General features: G+C 50.8%; 1 protein-coding gene across 1 annotated transcript; it reads right to left on the bottom strand.

Moving 5' to 3' along the window:
• Positions 1-7193: 7193 nt before the first annotated feature.
• On the bottom strand, positions 7194-10076 carry FAM241B (family with sequence similarity 241 member B). Its single transcript, XM_007103395.3, has 3 exons — positions 10008-10076; positions 8709-8858; positions 7194-7990 (listed from the first exon to the last, which is right to left on the bottom strand). The coding sequence occupies exons 2-3, from the start codon at positions 8799-8801 to the stop codon at positions 7721-7723; spliced, it is 363 nt and encodes a 120-aa protein (XP_007103457.1). The 5' UTR covers positions 8802-8858; positions 10008-10076; the 3' UTR covers positions 7194-7720.
• Positions 10077-20855: the final 10779 nt, after the last annotated feature.

Below are 20855 nucleotides of genomic sequence, written 5' to 3'. Positions count from 1 at the left end.
CCTAGAATTTCAAGAGCAAATTACATTTTGAACACTGTTGGCTAAGGACAGCCAATTTTCACCAATGAGCACTGCAGGAAGGGATCCAATACAAACCATCACCACGGCACGCTGCTACACACCAGGTACTATGTACGTCTACCATCTGGACCTCACAACAGCCCTAAATGACACCTTCTCCCCATTTCACAGATGAGGAAACTGAGGCACACAACTAGCAAGTGGGAGATCTGACTCCCTTACTCCTTGCCTCCTATGAAAAAGACAAGCACTAGACAAGGGACACTGTGTCCTGAATGACACCAGATCACAAAATCACATTTATCAAAGCAAACTGGGCTGAGTGAAGACAGGTGAGTGTGGAAGTGCTGGTGGGCACTGCACTAGGCGGGCTGCACTAGACACAGCTCCCCCCAGACCCAATCTAGAGAGAGCCCAGCCTTAGAGAACAAGCGAGTCTCTCCCGCTGGGGCCACCTCCGTGATGACAGCAAGCCTGGACTAGAAAATCACCCAGTGTGAGACTTCTCATTCCAACTCCTGTCCTGGAGGCTCAAGTACCAGGGGCTCTTCTTCAAAACAGGCTCCAGGTCCTTGGTGACAGAGTCTCTTCCTGGGGGCCTCAGCCACCCTCCACCCTCTCCCCTCCCCTCCCCTCCTCTCCCCTCCCCTAGGGGTCCCAGCCCAGATCTGCCGCCTCTGTGCAACCACGTGTGAGTTGCTTTAACCTCTCCAAGCCTCAGAGTCGCCATCTGTGAAAAAGGGAAAGACGTCTATTTTTCTTTGTGGGAGGATGAAACGAGATAGTGGTCTTACCCCAGGATAAGACCATAGTAAATTAATTCCAGTGGAACTGCATGTACTCTCCACGAGAAACCCGAGTTCTGCTATCACGGAAATGCAAGGCAATCATAAGCCTGGGCTGGCTGAGTGGAGCACTCACCTGGGGCAGGAGGAAGGATGATTTGATGAAGGGATGGAGGTCATGCTCCTGCAGAGACATTCCACCAGGTGGCGCCATGGTACAACATTCACAGCCCTTCAGGCCAACGCACCAGGATCGCTGGGGTCTTCCTGCACAAGGAGAACAGGACTTCATTCAGTCAGAGCTAAAGAAAGCCTGAGGTTGTGTCATTCTTCACGGCTTCCCTCCATCTCCTTCATCTAGATCTTCATCAAAAGTGTGGTGGGAAGGGGGTGGGGGCACAGGGACAGTGACAGTGGCAATGCCAGGCCATGTGAGCAGCAAAGTCCATCAAGCACCTACTATGGGCAAGGCCCTCTGGCAGGTATTGTCGAGTTTTAGAGCTGAGAGGGGCCTTCAAGGAAATCCACCCTTGCCCCTTTGTTTTTCCAGAATGGAAGGAGGCCAGGGGAGGGTCACGCCTGTCTGTTAGAGGTGGTGGAGAGGCCCGCCAGGCTCACCGTAGGGTGCAGCCTGACTCAGAAGGACAGGTTTCAGGTGAGGCCACCACACCTCCTCCCCTCCTCCTTGCTGAGCTAAGCCAGACAAAGCCAGGGGAAGACAGGAAAGGCACCCCATCCGACTGCAAAGGGAACAGAGGAAATGAACTGGGTGTGACTTCCTAGGCTATTCCTGCCTCACCCTCTCCTGGGACACAGGACACTCTTCCTGAATGTCTGCTGAACAGACTGAAGACCTAGGACCAAGTTTAAACCATCCAGGGAGCTTCCTCCTCCAGCCCTGAAGAAGGGGGACATTTCAGAGAAACAGCCCCATGGAGTGGTTCAAGGTCAGTGCTGCAAGGCCCTTGGGGGTCAACTGGGTCAACCCCCTGTGGTACAGATGATTCCGTTGAGAGCAAAAGAGGGTCAACAACTCACCCCAATACCAAAACTCTACAGAATGAGGCAGCTTTCTATGCACTAATATGAAATGTGTCCAGGATACTGTTATGTAAAAAAGAGAGGGCAGAAAACGTGTCTAATTTTCCATTATTTACATTAAAAAAGAAGACAAAATTAGTATATTTGTGTTTGCACATAATTGCATAAATAAGTTCTGGAAGGATTTAAAAAACGCTAAGAACAGTAGTTATAGGGTTGGAGGCGGGGATGCATGGATGGATGGATGGGACAGGGGAGGGAGGGAGACTTTGTCCGTATGCATTTGTACATCACTTGATCTTTGAACCATGCAAATGAATTCTGTTTCAAAGACTAAATTTTAAAAATAGTTTGCCCAAGATCATACCGTGTTTCCCACAGTTGTAGGTAGGATGCTTTCACATGAAATGATCTGGGGTGCACAAGGTGACTGGAGGCAATTCACAAACACAGCACTGAATCATTCAGTGAGAAAGCCATTCCCTTTTCACTTCTCTTCAGTCTTCAGAATCCGTCAAGGGGAATGTCTCAGTGAGATGCTAGTAGGTCTTTAATACCTTTCTAAATCCTGGTAAACTGCCTTTTTAACAAAGAAGAAAGGCATCAGGCTTAGAGCCTTGGTTGACAGCGGCAGCTAGCTAAAGGGTGAAAATGGAATCATGTTATTTTCTCTACACTGAATTTACTTGTACTAGTATCTACTAGGAATGGCAAGTAACATTGGTCTTCAATTTGCAATAGCAATATGAGTCTTCCTTTTCGAAATATTTTAAGTAAATTGTATGTTGCTCTAAAGAAAACTATTACATAAACCCTAATGCCATTGCTTTGTGAATACGGTATTATCAAGTGCTAACCTTCCACCAGAAACTGCTAAGTGCTTCCCATGAATTAATATACTGGTCCTCCCATCCCTGGGAGGTGCAGATGAGGACACAGAGAGGCAGGGAGAATGTGGACCTTGCCCAAGGTCACTGGTTAACTGGAGGTGGAGCTGGAACAGAGCTGGTGGTGCCTGGAACCCAGGCATCCAGCTTCCTGTAGGGCCCAACACCGGAGGGACTAAAAGCTGATGGCCCAGTGAATGCAGACCAGCCCTCCCCGCTCCAGCCGTTGGTAGCCTGCACTTTAGGTAGTTGCCCTAAAGGCTCAGCCTCATTTGGACAGCTTCATCTTCCTCCTCCCAAGCTCTGGGTCCCTAAAGCCAAATGGTTTCAGCTCTCCCTCCACACCCTAACCAAAGGATTATAGGCGCGCGCGCGCACACACACACACACACACACACACACACACACACACACACACACGTCCTCTGCAATTCCACTGAAGCACTCCATCTGCTTCCTGAACTTTCTCGCTCTTTGGGGTCCCAGGCAGCAGCACAAGGGGGGGTAAGCTCTGCTTCTCCCACCATCGTGCCCTGCTAGACAGGTTGCAGGCTTCTCTCTCCATCTAGTTTTGGGGGTAAAGCCCTCTGCCTCCCTCACCCTCACCTATACCATCCTTCAGGGACCCTACATGAGGTAACTGATTTCTCCCCTTGCCATTTTGCTGTGGAACGTCATGCATTCAGGAAAGCAGGGAAGAGGGCTGCACCCTATTCAATGGCTGTGGCCCAGAGCTGGGAAGCTACGGAGGCCGCCCAGCCGGGCAGCTGCAGCCAGCATCCTCACACACACCTGTGCCCTCCGCCCTCACAGAGCTGATCTAGTGGTCACAATGGGTCCCAGCAGGTAGTGAGGCCTGTTCCCACCCTGCCTCTCTCCTCTCTCTGGGTCACAGGCACCCTCTGCACAGTCAGGAGCTGAACTACCCCTCACTCACAACCCTCCATCAGAATCACCTGGAAGGCTTTGTAAGAGGCAGGCTCTGGACCACATCCCTCAGCGCTTCTGAGAAAGCCTATGGTGAGGCCTGGGACTCTGCACCTGAAACAAGTCTGGAGGTGATGCTGACATATTCCAAAGGTGAACAGAGGAGTGGTCGCGCATGTGGGCTTGGCCTCAGTCTGCATCCTAGCTCCACCCCCTGCTCACCTGGGGGTGGGAGGGTGCGGGAGTCCTGGGGGCGAGTTATAAATGCTCTACAGTGTGCTCAGCAGTGAAATGAGGATGACAGTGATTGTACCTCGGTCATAAAGTTCTAGTGACCATTAAATGACACCAAGTGCTTAGCATCGTGTCAGGCACACAGCACACTTGGCAAATTCCTCCTGTCCTGACACTCGAGACCTGCGACAAGCCCCTCAGCTTCCAGGAGCGAGAGAAGCAGCTCCATTTCTTCTCCAACAGGAGAAGGTGGGTGGATGGTGACACTGGTCTTAGAAGCCCAGCACTACCCCAGCTGGGGGTAGGACCCCCAGCTTGGGACATGGTGGCTGCTCTGGCTGAGCCCACAGCACAGGAGCTGTGGTCCAAGGCGGAGCATCCGAGGAGGAGGTGCAGGAGCTGGAGCAGTCCTCCCCGTGCTCTCTGTCCACCTCCCTCACCCACTGCACTAAGGGTGATCCCTGAGGCTCCGGGCGGCAGGAGGGACCCAGAGGCACCATCACCCCTCCTTAGAGATGAGGAACAAGGCCCTAGAGATTAAGTGAGCTATCCAAGGTCATGGACCCACAAAGCAGAGCAGGGCCTGCAAGCTTCCTCCAGGGTCCAGCCAGCCAGGGTTGGGGGGCCTTCTCTGCCCTCAAGGTCAGGTGTCCTTGGGCAGAGGCTCTGACCACCACATCAGGGTTTTCCCTCAACTCACAGAGCCAGAGTCCCCAGTCAGGGAGCCCAAGTCCCTGCCTCTGCCAAAAGGCCCAGGAAGAGCCCTGGAGGCAGCAAATCATGTAGCTCTTTCTCAGGCACAGTGTCTCTTCTGGGGATATGGAACTGTGGTCCCCACCGGCAGGCTAGCTGGAGGGTGGGGAGGGGTAGAGCGTGCAAAGGGCTTGGAACTTGTGGAAGGAAGGGCGCAGGAGGCCGCTCGTCCTGGGAGATAGAGTAGCAACAGACAGTCGGACCCCAGCAGCTCCTCACCAGGTGGCCCCAACCAGGGAGTCAAACAAGCCCATGGGGGTGGGAGTTATTTCCAGCCCCATGGAGGCAGCGGAGGCCTAGCGTGAACCCTGCTGTGGCTCACGAGGCAGCCAGGCCGCAAATCCAACCTGACACGGAGACACAGGGCTCCGAGGATTAGCCCTAGAGATTAGCAGAAACCTCCCTTGAAATCTGCCCCCAAGGTGGCCCAGTCTGGGGGGTCCTGTCACACAGCAGGCAGGGTCGGGGGGGTGGAGGAGGGCAGAGGAGGCAGGGCCCACCCTCCTCAGCAAGCCTCCAGCTAGGATGCGCACTAGGCCAAGGTGGCCCTTGGCCTCTCTCAGGGGCCCATCGGGCTCTGCATCTGGCCACCCAGGCAAGAAGCCTCTACCTGCTCAGAACATGCCTGAACCATGATTTCTGAGTGCAGGCAGGCAAGAGCCCACTGAAGGGCATTCACACGAGAGGTGGAGACGCAGCCCCCAGACGGCTTATAGCAGCTCCACAGGCTGCACAAGCCCAGGGGGCGCCTTCCCTCAGCACGCTGCTTCTGCCGAGGCAGACTTTCGGACCCTGGACCTTGACAAGTGAGGCAGAGCGTTGGTTAGCAAACTGCCCAGAGCCCGAGGGGCTGAGGAAAGGAGGGTCGAGCGGTGGGCCCCCGCCCCAGGGCACTTCAACCAGCGCAGCTCTGTTGGGTCTGTGTCATGGGTGTCGAGCTCAATCAACAAAAAGCACTTCTTTCTTGAACAACTCACTTCGTTTGAGCCCCCATCTGCTTCCCTTAGGCTGGCTAACAAGTCCCTGGGGAGGTGCCACTGCCCCAGGCCTGATGCCCAGGGCTCCTCCTGCCCCCGCAGTGCCTGCCCCGGTCTGTCTCCTAGTCAGAAGCAGGAAGGAAGGCCCTGCCTTCTCTAAAGCACCCTCAATTCTCCTCAAAGGCCTCAGGCTTTGGGAATGGAAATTGAATTATGGAAAAAGACACAGTGCTCAGTCCTGAATTTGGGGACTCAGATTCATATCCCTTCAAGGAATTTTATATATTGAGGGTCCACTTCAGATTTATTTCTTCAGAAAGTCCCACAGCTTTGCAAGGCAAAAAGAAAGGGAAAGCCCAGCCCCAGAGAGATGCACTGAAGGGGGGTGTCAGGAGAGGGAGTGCTGTGCAGGATCATCCCTTCCCCCACGGCTGCTGGGCTAGAGCCACAGGAGCCTGGGGGCTGGGGGACTTGCTGGGCAGGAGGAGATGCCACGGGGAACAGCTGGGATACCAGCCAGGCTTGGGCACCACCTCCCTGCCCAGGCCCCAGAGGAGCCGCTGGGAGCCAGACCCTCCCTTCCCTGTCTGTGGAAATAAAGACACAGAAAACCCTCAGATAGGAGTCCTATCTGAACAGTATAAAGCTCCCCCGGGAATGTCCATGATAAAGGCCGCCAGCCCCCTCAAGGGCAGCAGTGGGCACAAGGGCGGGGGAAGAGGGCTCTGTTCCCCCGCAGCACCGCAGGCTCTCCGGAGGGATGGAATCAACCTCCACCTCTCTCCCTCATCGTCCCCCCACATACACCCCATGATGGTTTGCTGCCCCGGCCCTGGCTTTCAAGAAGCACCTCTAAAACCTGCCTTCTTCCCCCAAACCACCAGACCCAGAAGGATCTTAAGAGGAAGGTGAGGTGAGAAATCTGGTCCCTGAGCCAGGGAAGCCCTCCAGCTCACGCAGCCTCTCCCTGACCTTGAACGGTCAGCGCTGTAGGCCCAGAGCCCTCAGCCATCCGATGCCACACCCCGCCCCCCAGCAGGGCCTCCTCACAGACCCAGAGCTCAACCAGCCATAACTCAAGGCCTCCACTCACGGAAAGCAGGGCACCCTCAGCCCACGTGCACGGAGTAGTCAGCGCCAAGACCCCTGCTTTCTAAGGAGAGTGTGCCGAGGTTAGAGGCTATGAGAGCCTCAGGAGACTGAGGGAGGTTGAGCAGCCTCTGGTCAGAGACCCTGGGAAGGGAGGCCAGCACCCCGGCTGTCCTGAGCCCACAGCCTCATTGGCCCTTCTGGTCAGAGAATCTCTCCCACACCACCTCGGACAAGGCCAACATCTCAGAGTAAGCCAGAGTTATCCAGGCATCGGTCAAGGGGCCCAAGTCCAGGCTTCACCTGGCCCCCTGCCCCTGCTCTCAGCGCCCGTGAGGAAAAGGTTAGAAACCACCCTCCAAGGTCAAATGCCCCCCTCTACCTGGTGCCCCAATCCCAATTCCTCCCAAACCACTTTCACCACATCTTCCAGATCTACATGCAGTTGTACAATTATTTACGAATGTCTTTACATGGACTCACTTTTACTTAAATTTCTTTATTGAAAACGCCACCACAATAAGTAGAATGCCAGTACCACTTGTCATAAATAAAAGGTAGCCAATAAAAATATACCATTAAAACAAAACAGAGCTATAAAAGTCTGGAACCCTTTCCCACCTGCCCTAAGCTCAAGGCCTGCTCCCTAGTAATGGGGAAGTCAGCCCGTGTTCCAGACGCATGAGAACATACTGGCACACAGCAGAGACTTTCTTCTTGGCATAAAAGGGTTGGGTGAGAATTGGAAAGGGAATCCCCTTCTTGCTCTGACTTTGTGCTTATGCCTGATACTACCGAAATGCATCTCAAGGGAATGAGGGCATCACCTGATCCTTTGGGAACGCTGGACTAGAGGAGCCCTCTGCCTCATGCTTAACACAACGTGGAACCCTGCTCTCTGAACACACGTCCAAGGCACCAGTGAAGCTCCTCCCCATGTGCCTGCTCTCACACCGAGGCCCAGCGGCTCCCTCTCCCACACACCTGCTCCAGCAGCCCCCGGAGGTCACCGCTGGCTCAGGTGGGACACCAGGTAGACGAGGCCCACCAGCAGGAGTCCACGCACGCCGAGCATCATGAGCAGGAAGAGGAGCAGGATGGAGGTCACCGGCTCCACGGCGTGGTTGCCCAGATGCCACTGGGGGAAGCCCATGTTCACCAGCTGCCGGTTGAGGTCACTGAAGGGGGACTGAGCGGCACCCAGCCTGGCGCCCGCCTGCTGCTGGCGAGGGCCAGGACCCCCCAGCGGGGCGCCATGGCCCCTACTGAGAAAGCTCTGGAAGGTGAAGACAGAGAGAGACAAATGAATCCAGAGAAAGCTTCCCTGGAGTTGAGGCACCAGAGGCAGGAGGGAACCCTCTGGGTGGGGCCCTGCTCTCCCCTACGGCCACCCAGGGCCATGCCCGCCTTTCTCAGCAATCCTCACATGCCACCCATGGGGATCTCACACACTGAGTCGCAAGCTCTCAGAGCACAGAAAATGCCAGTCCATGTTCCCTATGTCACGTCAGGGAGAAGCCGCCAGGGAAAGAAAAGAGGAAGGGGGCACGGAGGGTGGGACTACACCCAGGGCACAGCATCTGGGCAGGCATTTTTAACACTCCTCACTCCTTCCTTTAAACTCATCATTGTGTGGCCTTGGGTTCCTCTTCTCCACTTACTCTCCAGCTTCCCTCTCATCCAACAGACTCTAAAAGATGCTGTCTCCAGTGGGGGTTGCTGACCAGGTTAAGGGAGAGAGAGCTCTTGGGTTTGAAGTCTGGGAAGGCTGCCTGGAGGAAGGAGAGCTGGGGAAGCAGGGGGCTGGGCAACAAATCTATCGGGGTTTTCCCCAAGTCTTAACCCCCCCCATGCTGCTCAGCCCGGCTCTCTGCAAAGAGGACGTCGGGCTAGAGAAGGTTAATCACCAGTAAGGGAGCTTCTGGGAGCTAAGGAGTAACTGGTACAGAGGACGGGAGGCCAGCTGCTCCCCTCCACAGGGGCCGGGCGACTACCTGTCGAGGGGTGCTGCTTCGTGGTTGGGTAGCGTTCCTCACACGGGGGTCATCGTCCTGCACAATTTCCCCATTGGCCAAGATCCGAACCATCCTTCCAGAAGCTATGGGTTCCTGCTGGGCTGAACCTTTCCCCAGACCTCAAAACACCTGAAGGAAAAAATTTACCAAAGTTAAAGAGATGCTTGCTTTCAGTGAGAGAAACTGCAATTCTGGGTGCTCACATTGGGGACCCATGCTGAGTAGGCAGTGTGTCTAACTAATAAAAAGGAGAGAAATAAATACAAGTTGTTTGCCAAACAAAAATCTTTCAGACTTTGAGTCCACTAGGAAAACTATCAAAAAGATTCTTGGAGAAGGAGGTTTTATTATTGACCACCACCTCCAGTAACAATGCAGATGACAACCTTTGCTGGGGCCCAGGCCCTGGGGAAAGCCCACCCACGCTCATCTCACTTACACCTCCCAACACTCCTCCGGGGCAGATACAGCTAGGGACCCAGAGGGGCTTACCTCACTCACCCAGGACCATTCATCCATGGGCAGCAGAGAAAGAGCATGAAACCAGGAACTCTGGCCCTAGTAGGGAGTCCAGGACACCAGGATCCCCAGTGTCTCCATTTCCCTTCCGTTAAAAAATGGTCCAGGGAGATGCTAAGGACTAGGGCCTTCTCCCCGCGGGAGATCGGGCCCACTTCGGAGCTACTTTCCTGCAGAGGGCACACTCTCACTTGTCCCTCACCTCTCAGGTAACACCAGGTAGGCACAGCCAGCCTTCCCAAAATATGGGATGAGGGATGCTGCTGAGGCCCCACTCACAGACCACAAGGGGGACCATGGGCTGGAGATGGGGGCCTTTCCACGCCTCTCCCGAATCTGGGTAAAAGCCATCATTTTTCTCAGAAGATGAGCCCGTTTTCGTCTAAATTCTCAAAACCACTCGTGACACACACGCCAAAAGAGGTTAAGAGCCCTTGTTCTCTCGTCCGTGGCCTGGGCTGGCGGGTCCCCATTTTGAAGCCTGCTGGCCCTTGCAGAAGGCCAAGCGGGTCCAAAGGGTCCTCCGCAGTCCTTTTGTGCTTTGTTATCCCGCCCCGCTGGGTGGGCTGAGGGTGCGGCGGGCCCTCCCTGCACCTGACACTATGCGGGGATGGGGGTGGGGAACGGAGATGGGGGTGGTGCTTGCTGCCGGGGTGGGAGAGGCCGCTGCCCGGGCCGCGGAGCCCGACTCCGAGACCAGGCCCGGGGTAGGGGCTGGATGCGCCCTCGTTCCCCCGCGCCCAGGACCCGGACACTCACCTGCGGGCGCGGCTCCCGGGCCTCGACGGCGTCCAGTCCCCGCGGCTCCCAGGCCGCTTCCTCCCACCTGACCTCACAGGAAGCGCGCGCCGCAGCCGTACGGCCCCGCAGGTGGCGCAGCAGCTCCCTCTGTAGGCCTCTGGGGGAACTGCAGCTGCCGGACCCAGTGCGGCGCAAGGAGCGGGAGAGAGAAAGAGGGCGGGAGAAGAACGAAGATAGGACCGGGTGGACCACAGGGCAGGGAGGGAGGAGACTAGTGCGGAGGAAGAAGGAGAGCAAAGAGAAGGGAGAAGAAGAGGAGGAGGAAAAACCTGCGGGGTGGGGGCGCCTCTGGCCTGGGTGGCACAGGCTCAGCCCACCCGTATGAGTTTGCTGAGCCCGTTCAGTGGATGCCCCTTAAGTAGGACCCAGCCCTGTCCTCAAGGAACTCCAGCTCCTGTTCCAGTGTGGAACCTCCCAGTGGGGAAGACGACACATGAACCACAGGGCAAGTGCAACTAACTGCAACGTGAAGGAAAACAGGCTTCCTAGAGGAGGTGGCCTTTGAACTGGGGCAAGAAGGGTAGGTAGGAGTTTACCTGTCAGGCAAATAAGGAAGGGCACCTGGCAAAGGAGTGAACGATAAACCTCTGCCTCTTTCCCAGTGTTTTCACCCCCCACCCCCGCCCACCTTCATAAGCTGCTCCCTGTGGACCTGTTCACCAGTGGAAGAGAATAAGCTCGGCAATCCCACAACTTAAGTCAGACTCTGGCAAGTTACAGAGCTGCTTAGTCTCCTCATCTGCAAAATGGGGCCAAACATAGCAGTTACCTTCAGGATTGCTGTGAAGATTAAGAATAAGATTCTCTGGCACATGGCAAGTGTCGATAACCATTTGTTATGATTTTCAAGCAGTAGATGTTTGTGGGAGCAGATATTTATTAAGCATATATAGACCTAGATGCTCACTAGCCCCTGGGTGGGGGAAGAGAAAGATTGAGACTTAGACCTTGCCTCAAGGGCTCATCTTCTGCCACCACGGTTTAATTATTTGATTATGAAAACTTATCGGGCTTCCCTGGTGGCGCAGTGGTTGAGAATCTGCCTGCTAATGCAAGGGGACACGGGTTCGAGCCCTGGCGTGGGAGGATCCCACGTGCCGCGGAGCAACTAGGCCCGTGAGCCACAACTACTGAGCCTGCGCGTCTGGAGCCTGTGCTCCGCAACAGAGAGGCCGCGATAGTGAGAGGCCTGCGCACCGCGATGAAGAGTGGCCCCCGCTTGCCACAACTAGAGAAAGCCCTGGCACAGAAACGAAGACCCAACACAGCAAAAACAAATAAATAAATTAATAAACTCCTACCCTCAACATCTAAAAAAAAAAAAGAAAACTTACCAGTAAAAAATGTTGAGCAGGACCCCTGATATCTGTATCTTATTTGTGTATTATTTATTTGTTTGTTTATAAATTATACATGTGTGCTATGAGAGCAGATTGGCATTGTGGATAAAAGGTGGATGCTAGAGCCAGCCTGGGTTGGCATCTGGCACGGCTGCCTTCTGGTGGTGTGATGGGCCAGTTACTCAACCTCTCTGGCCTCAGTTCCTTCACCTGTAAAATGCGGATAATAACAGAACCCACTTCATCAAGTTTTTGTGAAGCACTAAGTGCTTAGTGTAAAGTGCTTAGATGAGAGCCTGGCCGCAGTATGTTCTCAGTAGTCACTGTCATTGCCACTGCTCCACTACATTAAGTACTACATTGTAAAGCATATGCATTAGAAAAGAATAGGATTTCAAATAAATATAAACTGAAATCCTAATACTTTCTTCCTACACTCTTGCTGCAGGTGGGTATAGTGCATACATAGAAGGGGTAATCCCAAGGCAGGATGCCCGATTTTCAGAGGTGGTCTGTGGATCTCAAAACTGTCTGCACATTGGAATTATCTGTGATGTTTAAAAACAATCCCAATGCCTGAGTCCCACCCCAGAGGTGACAGTGCCATTGATGTGGGATACAACCTGGGCATGAAGAGGTTTTAAAAAAACAAATTCCAGGTGATTCTAATGAACAGCCAGGACAGAGAACCACTACCTTCCATGAACTGAGCTCCATACGTGGGGCTCATATCCCAGGAACCCCAAGAAGGGAGAGACCTCTGTGGGCTGGGGAAACCAGGGAGGAAATGAGATGTTTCTAGGAAGGCTTGAGCTGGTACAACAGCTGCCAAATAGACACAGTCTAGCCAGAGATAGCCGTGAGAGCCCATTGGAGGAAGTAAGTCCCTCCAGAGGGGGTCAAGAACAGCTTTAGGAGGCAGTAGTGTTTGACTGCACTTAGAAAAGTCCTATCATTACCAATTAAAACAACTTCAGGAGGCTGTGAATCACTTTTCCTACTTCTCCACTTCCTTCAGATGTCTCCCCTACTCAGGAACCTGCAATGGTTCCCTATTGTCTGCTCCAATAAGACCCACTCACTGGCAGGCTCCAACAATCCTCCAAATCTGGCCCCAGTACACTCATACCAACTCCCTCCCTCAGCTCCGCCCGCCAGGGTCTCTTCACTCTCCCTGAAGTACATCACCTGAAGTCCTACTTTGCTTGGGCCTGACTATCTGCCCAAAGGCCCTCCCCACCCAATCTAAATCCCACCCCAACCCCAAATTGTAATGCCAACAATATAAACTTCAGTTCTGATTGTTCCATGTAGTAATGATAACCTCTATGTGTACAGAGTCCTTACCACTTCCAAAGTGCTTTTCCAGAAACCACATCATCCTTTTTGGATTATGAAATAGGAAAGGCATATGCTTTTGTTCCCGTTTTGCTAATAAAGAAACTGAGACTCAGAGGGACTCTGGGTGACCATCCCGAGGTCAACGGCAGAGCCAGGATGCCCCCAGCTCTGCACTGTAGGCTCTTTGTATCTAGCCACCACCAAACAGCCTCCCCCAGCGTTGCCCCACCTCTGCTGCCTCTTTACTTTGTGCTCTCCCATCCAATGCCATTGGCACAAGACTGGCCCCAGGTCATGTCTTACTCCCAGAAGGTGCCCGGTAAAAATGTGCTTTTGGTTTTCCTGGTCTTTGCAGAGTTACTCTTACATACACTGAAGTTTGACAAGTACTGCTTTGGACCAGTGGCTTTTCAAACTCTTTTGATGGCAATACATTTTACATCACAACCTAGTAGCCCCTCCCCCCACACACACGAAAAAGAAGTTTCAAAAACAATATTGTCCTTTCTATATGAGCTATACGGTGACATTTTCTATTTTGTAAGGAAAGAAAATGCCAATCGAGACCTCATTTGATTTCTTATCCACTAATACAACGGTTCTCAACCCTGGTTGCACATTAGAATCACCAAAGGGAACTTTCATAAACCACTGGTGCCCAAACCAATTGAATCAGAACTTCTAGGAGGTAAAGCCTAGGCATCTCCATTCCAGGTGACTGAATAGGCACTCAAGATTGTGGACACTGATGTGTAGTCATTTTTAAAACACTGTGGTAGATGCCCCTCAAACTTAAAGCCTCTTCGGATACAAAGCAGCAAATTCCACTGTGCTAACAAAGATTAACTTGTATAATAGCCCAAGCCGCAAACAGGGAACATTGCCCAAGGTATATCATCATAATTACAGTCACTTGCCTCCTTTGAATATCCAAATGCGAACAATAAAGACCAACACTGAGCCCCCAATATAGCACCAATTCTTAAGGAGACCTTCCGGCTACTTGATGGCAAGTTGACTTCACTGGGCCCCTCCCAGCCTGGCAGGGCCGGAGAGTCCTTCTGGCAGGAATGGACACACACTCCGGGTGTGTGTGCCTTTCCTGCCTGGAGGACCTCAACTAGCACCATACATCTTAAAGAGTGTTTAATCTACAGGTATGGGATCCCATATAACATTGCATTAGACCAGGGGTCCCAATTTACAGCAAAACAGGTGCAGGATCATGCTCATGACCATGGGATTCACTGGTTATATCACATATATCACCAGCGAGAAGCTACTGGTCTGAGGGACTTCCCTGGCAGTGCAGTGTTTAAGACTTCGCCTTCCAATGCAGGGGGTGCGGGTTTGATCCCTGGTCAGGGAGCTAAGATCCCACATGCCTTGGGGCCAAAAAACCAAAACATAAAACAGAAGCAATATTGTAACAAATTCAGTAAAGACTTTAAAATTGGTCCACACACACACACACAGACAAAAATATTTTTTAAAAAGAGGCTACTGGCCTGATAGAACACTACAACAGCCCACTGAAGGCACAGCCAAATGCCAGCTCAGAGGCAGTACTCTGCAAGGATGGGGTGTCATTCTCAAGTATGCATTCAATACCTTGAATCAAAGACCTTTACAGGCTGTTGTGTCTCTAATTAGACATGGAGTCAGGAACCAAGGGGTGGAAGCAGCAGTAACTGGTACCAGAGAACACAGCAAGAGTCCTCTCAAGCTAAGAGTGCAGCCTGAGTACTTTGAGTTCCTATTGCTGGAGACTCGCAGGCATGAAGAGGAGTCACTGTCTTGGCAGGAGAAACTGGTCCTGATCACCAGGGGAGGTAGGGCTGCTCTTACAAAATGGGGACAGGCAGACCATGTTTGGCACCCAGGTGATCCACTTGGATGCCTCTGGGTTCTCCTTTACCCAAATGTAATGGTAAAGGGCAGGTGCAGCAACTCTGTCCTGAGAAGGGCATGTGACCAGGAGCCCAGAGCCCTCAGGGACAAGGGTCTGGGTCATGCCACCAGGTGAGTCACTAAAACCAAAAGAGGTGCTAGCCAAGGGGTAGTGGAGCGACCATTTGCAGCTACAACAGAGGGGACTATAGTTTGTCCCACTAGTGTTTCTCAGAAAGACCCACCAGAATCCTTAGAAAGGAGATCTGAGTGGTACAAGGAGTGGACTGTGGGAGACATGAAGATTGCTGGCCAGACCCCCTCCAAGGAAGGATTTGTTGCCCTAATTTCTGGGAGACCATCAGGGCAGCCTTCAGCCATCAGCCCCTTCACAGATTGCTTCACCACAGAGACACTTCACCCAAGGTCAAGCCCTTCCAGAGGCTGCCCACATTCAATGACTGATGGAGGTAGGAGGTATCCATGAGCCATTTCAGCTCCAGAGTTCCTCTTGAGGTTGGCTGAGGCTGTAAGGTGCTTTTGAAGAAACTGGTCCATTTTGTCAAAGTTGTCGAATTTGTTTATAGAGTTGTTTGTGGTGTTTCCTTATTATCTTTTAGCGTCTGCAGGGTCTGCAGTGATACCCCATTTTTCCTTCCTGATACTGGTATTTGTGTCATCTCTCTTGTTTTCTTTCATTCTTGCTAGAGATTTGTCAATTTTATTGTTCTGTTCAAAGAAACAGCTTTAGTTTTATTGATTTTCTCTATTTTTTTTTTTGTTTTCCATCTCATTGATTTCTGCTCTTTATTATTTCTTTCCTTCTGCTTGTTTTGGGTTTATTTTGCTCTTCTTTTTCTAAGCTCTTGAGGTAGAAGCTTAGTTTATTTGTTTGAGACTTTTCCTATTTACTACGGTAAGCATTTACTGCTATAAATTTCCCTGTCAGCACTTTTCATCTGTGCACCACAAATTTTGATATGTTGTGTTTTCATTATCACTTAGTTCAATGAATTTTTTATTTTTATTTTTTAAAAATTTTTTTGTGGTACGCGGGCCTCTCACTGCTGTGGCCTCTCCCGTTGCGGAGCACAGGCTCCGGACGCGCAGGCTCAGCGGCCATGGCTCACGGGCCCAACCGCTCCGCGGCATGTGGGATCTTCCCAGACCAGGGCACAAAACCATGTCCCCTGCATCGGCAGGCGGACACTCAACCACTGCGCCACCAGGGAAGCCCGAATTTTTTATTTTTTTAAATTTTTATTATTTATTTATTTTGGCTGTGCTGCGCAGCATGTGGGATCTTAGTTCTCTGACCAGGGATCAAACCTGTGCCCCCTGCAGTGGAAGCACAGAGTCTTAACCACTGGACCGCCAGGGAAGTCCTATTTCAATGAATTTTTTAATTCCTTTGTTATTTCTCCTTTGACCCATGGATTATTTGAAAGAATGATGTTTAGTCTTCAGGTGTTTGGAGATTTTCCCATTATCTTTCTGTTATTAATTTCAGGTTTAATTCCACTGTGGTCAGAGAACATACTCTGTATGAGTTCAGTTCTTTAACTTTTTCTGAGGTTTATTTTGTAGTCCAAAACAAACCTTTTTTTTTTTTAACATTGCAGTTAGAAGTTGGCATCAGGGGAAAGGGGAGGAACAAGGGGGGAGTTGTGGTGTCATTAAAGAATACAATCCCCCCAAAACTGGGGTGCCTGGGGGGAACTTGGTCTGCTTCAACCCAAGAGGAATCAGATCAAAAGTGGTTTGGGAAGGCCAGGACTGTGAGGGATGGAGAGAGGAGGAAGGTCCAGAGGGTGGGGTTGGGGGGCGCTATTTGGCAACTGGGGTGAAGGGATTGGGCTCCTCCTGCTGGGATCCCTCCAGCCCTTCTGGTCTGGGAGGAAGAGGGCCGACTGCTACTCCCATGGGCAGGTCTGGGGCTGCCAGATACTCTAGGCTGGGGGCTGGAGGGGGCTCACAAAGCCTTGCCCTCCAGGAAGATGATGATGCTGCCTCCCAACTTCTCTGCCAGAGAAGCTATTTTGGTGAATGTTCCATAGGTGATTGAAATGAATATGTACTCTGCTGCTTTCAGGTGGAATATTCTACAAATCTCAGTTACATACTGTTGGTTGATGGTGGTGTTGAGTTCTTCTATATCCTTGCTAATTTCATCTCTAATTGCTCTATCAATTATTGAGAGGGGGTGTTGAAGTCTCTAAATATAATTGTGGATTTGTCTACTTCTCCTTTCAGTTCTATCAGTTTTTGTTTCACATATTTAGGAACTCTGTTATTCGGTGTATACAAATCTAGGTTTGTTCTATCTTCTTGGTAGATTGACTATTTTATCATATATAATGTCCTTGTCTGTCTCTGGTAATTTTCCTTTCTGAGGTCTACTTTACTCTGTTTTCTTTTCATTAATATTTACATGGTATCTTCTCTTCCATAATTTTACTTTCAACTTGCCTATATTGTTATATTTGAAGTGAGTTTCTTATCGATGGCCTATTTTTTAAGCCACTTTGCCAATCTGCCTTATAGTTGGTATATTTAGGCCATTTAAATTTAATGTAATTATTGGTATGTTAGACCTTAAGTCTGCTGATTTATTTTTCACTTTCTGTTTGTTCTGTTTTTTCATTTTTCTGTTTTTGTTTTCCTGCCTTTCTGTGAGCTGTTTAAACATTTTTTAGAATTCCATTTTTATTTATCTATAGTATTTTTTGGTTTTCTTTTTCTTTTTCTTTTTTTTTGGCCACTCCGTGCAGCATGCAGGATCTTAGTTCCCCAACCAGGGATCAAACCCGTGCCCACTGCAGTGGAATGGCGTAGTCCTAACCACTGTACAGCCAAGGATGTCCCTATCTATAGTACTTTTTATTATATCTCTTTATATATCTTATTTGGTGGTTACTCTAAATATTATATTACATATACATAACTCATAACAGTCTTCTGGTGACATCATTTTACTAGTTTGAGCGAAATATAAGAACCTACTTTCTTTTATATCCATTTACCCTCCCAATTGTAATGTAATTGTCTTAAACATTTACTCCACATATATTTAGAACCACATCAGACAGTGTTATCATTTTAGTTTCAAGGGTCAAACATAATTTAGAAAACGTAAGAGAAGGAAAGCCTATCTTATTTACCCATATTTTTGGTTAGCATGTTATATGCATGGGAAATCCATGCTGGGGAATCAGAGAAGCACCCATCAAGAGTGAAATCAAGGGCTGACATCAAGACCCACAGCAGCACATGTCTGAGGAGAGACCTTCAGGTTTTACCTGCAGAAAACTGGTCAAAGCCAGCATGGAATGGGTCCTGAAGCAATAGCTGGAGAAAGAGGTCAAACCAAGAAAATTTGCGAAGGTACTTCAAAGATACTTATCACACACCCAGAAGGAAGATAAAGAATGGCTGTGCAACCCAGAAAAGAGCTGCTCACCCGGGGCTAAGGGATCCGTAATACTTCTCCAGCTCCTCCGATTTGACAGACTACCCTGACTTACAAACTCCTCAGGCTGCCTGAGGAAAGTGCCTCCACTGCCCCACAGCCTCCTACAGTGCTGACGAGCCTTTCCAGGTCATCTGACTATACCACTGTAGCCCTATCTTTAAAACTAAATAAACCATGCTAAAAGAAAAAAATACAATATTGAACAAAAGAAGCCAGAAGCAAAATGAATCTTACTGCATGGTTTCATTTATATAAAAATCAAAAGAAGGTAAAATTGAATTATACTATTTAGGGATGCATACTTGGGTGATAAAAGTATAAAGAAAAGCATTACCAAAATTTAGTGGTTAGCTCTAGGGGAGAGAGAGGAATTGTGCATGGCAAGGGGTATGCACATGGTAGGCAAGGGAGGCTATAAGGGGCTGGCAATGTTCAACTTCTTGACCTGGTTGGTAGTTTCATGAATGTTCACTTTATAATAATTTGTTAAACTGCACAGGGAAGGTGGGGGGACAGAACTGAGGAAGGAGTCAGTCTAGCCAGGTCATGGTCAAATGGGTCTATTCTTTTATTAGAGGCTGCCTGGGTATGGATTAAGTGTATAGCCTCTGGGTTCAGTTGACTTGGATTTGAATTCTCTGGCTCTGCTACCTACTTGCTGTGTGACCTTGTGCAATTTGCCTAACCTCTCTGTGCCTCAGTTGTCTCATCTGTAAAAATAAGGATAATAATACTACCTAATGTGAAGATTAATAGCTCTCAGACATGCAGTAAACTGGGCATGAGCTTTGTTAAATAAGTAAAAAGTTGTACATTCATTCAGCATAAAAATTCCTCGAGGACCTGTGCTGTGTTGGGCCCATCAATAAGCCTTCACAGGCCCATGATCTTGGGCCCAAGAACTGGAGCTCCACCTTAGAGTCAATGAGGCCACCTCCCACTAAAATCCAGACCAGATTACTGGCCCAGGCCAGGCTGAGCCCAGGGTTTAGCCAGAGGGTCCCAGCTTGGGGCACCTCTTCAGGGACTGGAAGCCAGGCAGGCCCTCACTGGCCTCCTGCTTCCGCAGCTGGGCTGGGCATGAGGGCTTCGGGCAGTCTGGCCCCAGAACCAGCGGCCTCTTCTACTCCAGGGCTCAGAAGAGTGGAGAGAGGTCAGACTGTGAGAAAAGACGAGCAGGGAGAGTAGAGGAGCCAGGAGGGTCCTGGACGCCTTTCATCCCTTCCACAGAGGGAGCTGCAGAAACAGAAGTGCGGGGGTGGGGTGAGCAAAAAAGGAACCAAAAGCAGAGAATGAGGCCAGCCCAGCCAAGCGCTTTTTGTGGGGTCTTAATTAAGCCCATTGTTCCTTTCAGGGTAGAACATATGTTCAGGGCCTGGCCGAGGTTTGGGACTGAAATTTCAATGGTGCTGGGCCCTATGGCTTGCCGGGGAGGGGAGCCAGGAGCGGGGGAATTGAGGGGGACCATCCCTAAGCCCTACAAGAACCGATAGTGTCTCCCAGAGTCATCTTCCACTATTTCCAGAGCAGGAAATAAAACAACCAGAAAGGGGAGCAGAGCCCTCACCCCAGTGTGGGGAAATGCCCGTGGGGTAGGACAGAGCTACGGCACCCGAGCAGGCTGTGACCCTCTGTGGGACTCAGTTTCCCAATGTGTGCCATTCAGGTGAGGCTGTCTAGGACAGCAGACAGTCATCAGTACCTGCCACGCCCACGAGCAGGACCCACCCCACTCACCCACCCCCGACCTATCCCCATTCCCCCCACCTGGCCCCAGCAGCCAGACAGCCCAAGGGTGAAGGGCTGAACTCAGAGTCAAGCTTCCGTCTGATTGCTCACTCTGCTGTTGCCAACTGGGTCGCCTCGGGCGAGTGAGGTAAGCTCTCTGAACCTGTTTTCTTATCTGTAAAATGGGGTGATAATTCCCATCCTCTGTGTTTGCAATGGGAATTAATGAGGATGAGGCTTGTCGAGCCCTTAGCACATAGTGAGCACATAGTGACTTGTGCACGTTTACTGTTATCAGCAACCCATCATCATACATGTGACCTTCCCCTCCTGCAGCCCTGACACAAGCCCAGGAGGACACTCAGAGCAGAGTGAGGAAACAGACAGTAAAAAACGAAGACAAAGAAATTTCTGAAGATATGGAAGTGGGCTGTGAAGAATTTTTAAGAGACTTGTAAGCATGCTAAGCATTTCCTCTACATTCTGGGACGTCAAGCCAACTTAAGGGACCTCAGGAAAACCATGTAGAGTTTGACATGTGTTCCTTGGAGTTTGAAGGTTGCAGGAACTGGTGTCCAACTCACATCTGAAAAGTCTAAAGAAAAAAGCCGGGTTGCGGCTGCCCTGGGATAGCTGAGGGGAGAAAAGCAGAAAGTGGGCAGGCAAAGAATCCGTGAGTTCCTCTGGGACATATGTGGAATCTGAAGAAGGAAGCCAGGCTGGGTCACCTTGAGAGTGTGAAGGGACTAGGTGACCCCCCAGAAACCAAGGGGCAGAGAGGGGTCATATACAGAAACAGCAAATGGAGACAATGTCTGCGCCAAGGGAGCTGTAGGTGAGAAATCCTTAGTGAGAGGGATGGTCTGTGACGAACCCAGGAAGCTACATCTAGAGTGAGATGATCAGCATTTGGAAAGAACCACAGCCACAGAGCACCAGCACCTGGTGACAACTATAGCAGTCAGGCAAGAACTTTCCAGATTCTTCCCACTTTGGGGTAGAAACCAGCAGCTAGGGAGGTGGGCAGGAGAAGGA

Source organism: Physeter macrocephalus, chromosome 20 (assembly GCF_002837175.3).
Source record: "Physeter macrocephalus isolate SW-GA chromosome 20, ASM283717v5, whole genome shotgun sequence".
Lineage (NCBI taxonomy): Eukaryota > Metazoa > Chordata > Mammalia > Artiodactyla > Physeteridae > Physeter > Physeter macrocephalus.
The sequence above is the reverse complement of the archived record's forward strand: the minus strand, read 5'-3'. Positions and strand labels throughout refer to the sequence as shown.

Excerpts from the sequence above, each read along its gene's own strand:
- FAM241B (XM_007103395.3), bottom strand. The coding sequence starts at position 8,801 with ATGGTTCGGATCTTGGCCAATGGGGAAATTGTGCAGGACGATGACCCC. Across the intron at positions 7,991-8,708 it reads GAAGCAGCACCCCTCGACAG|AGCTTTCTCAGTAGGGGCCA; the intron begins GTAGTCGCCCGG and ends TTCACCTTCCAG.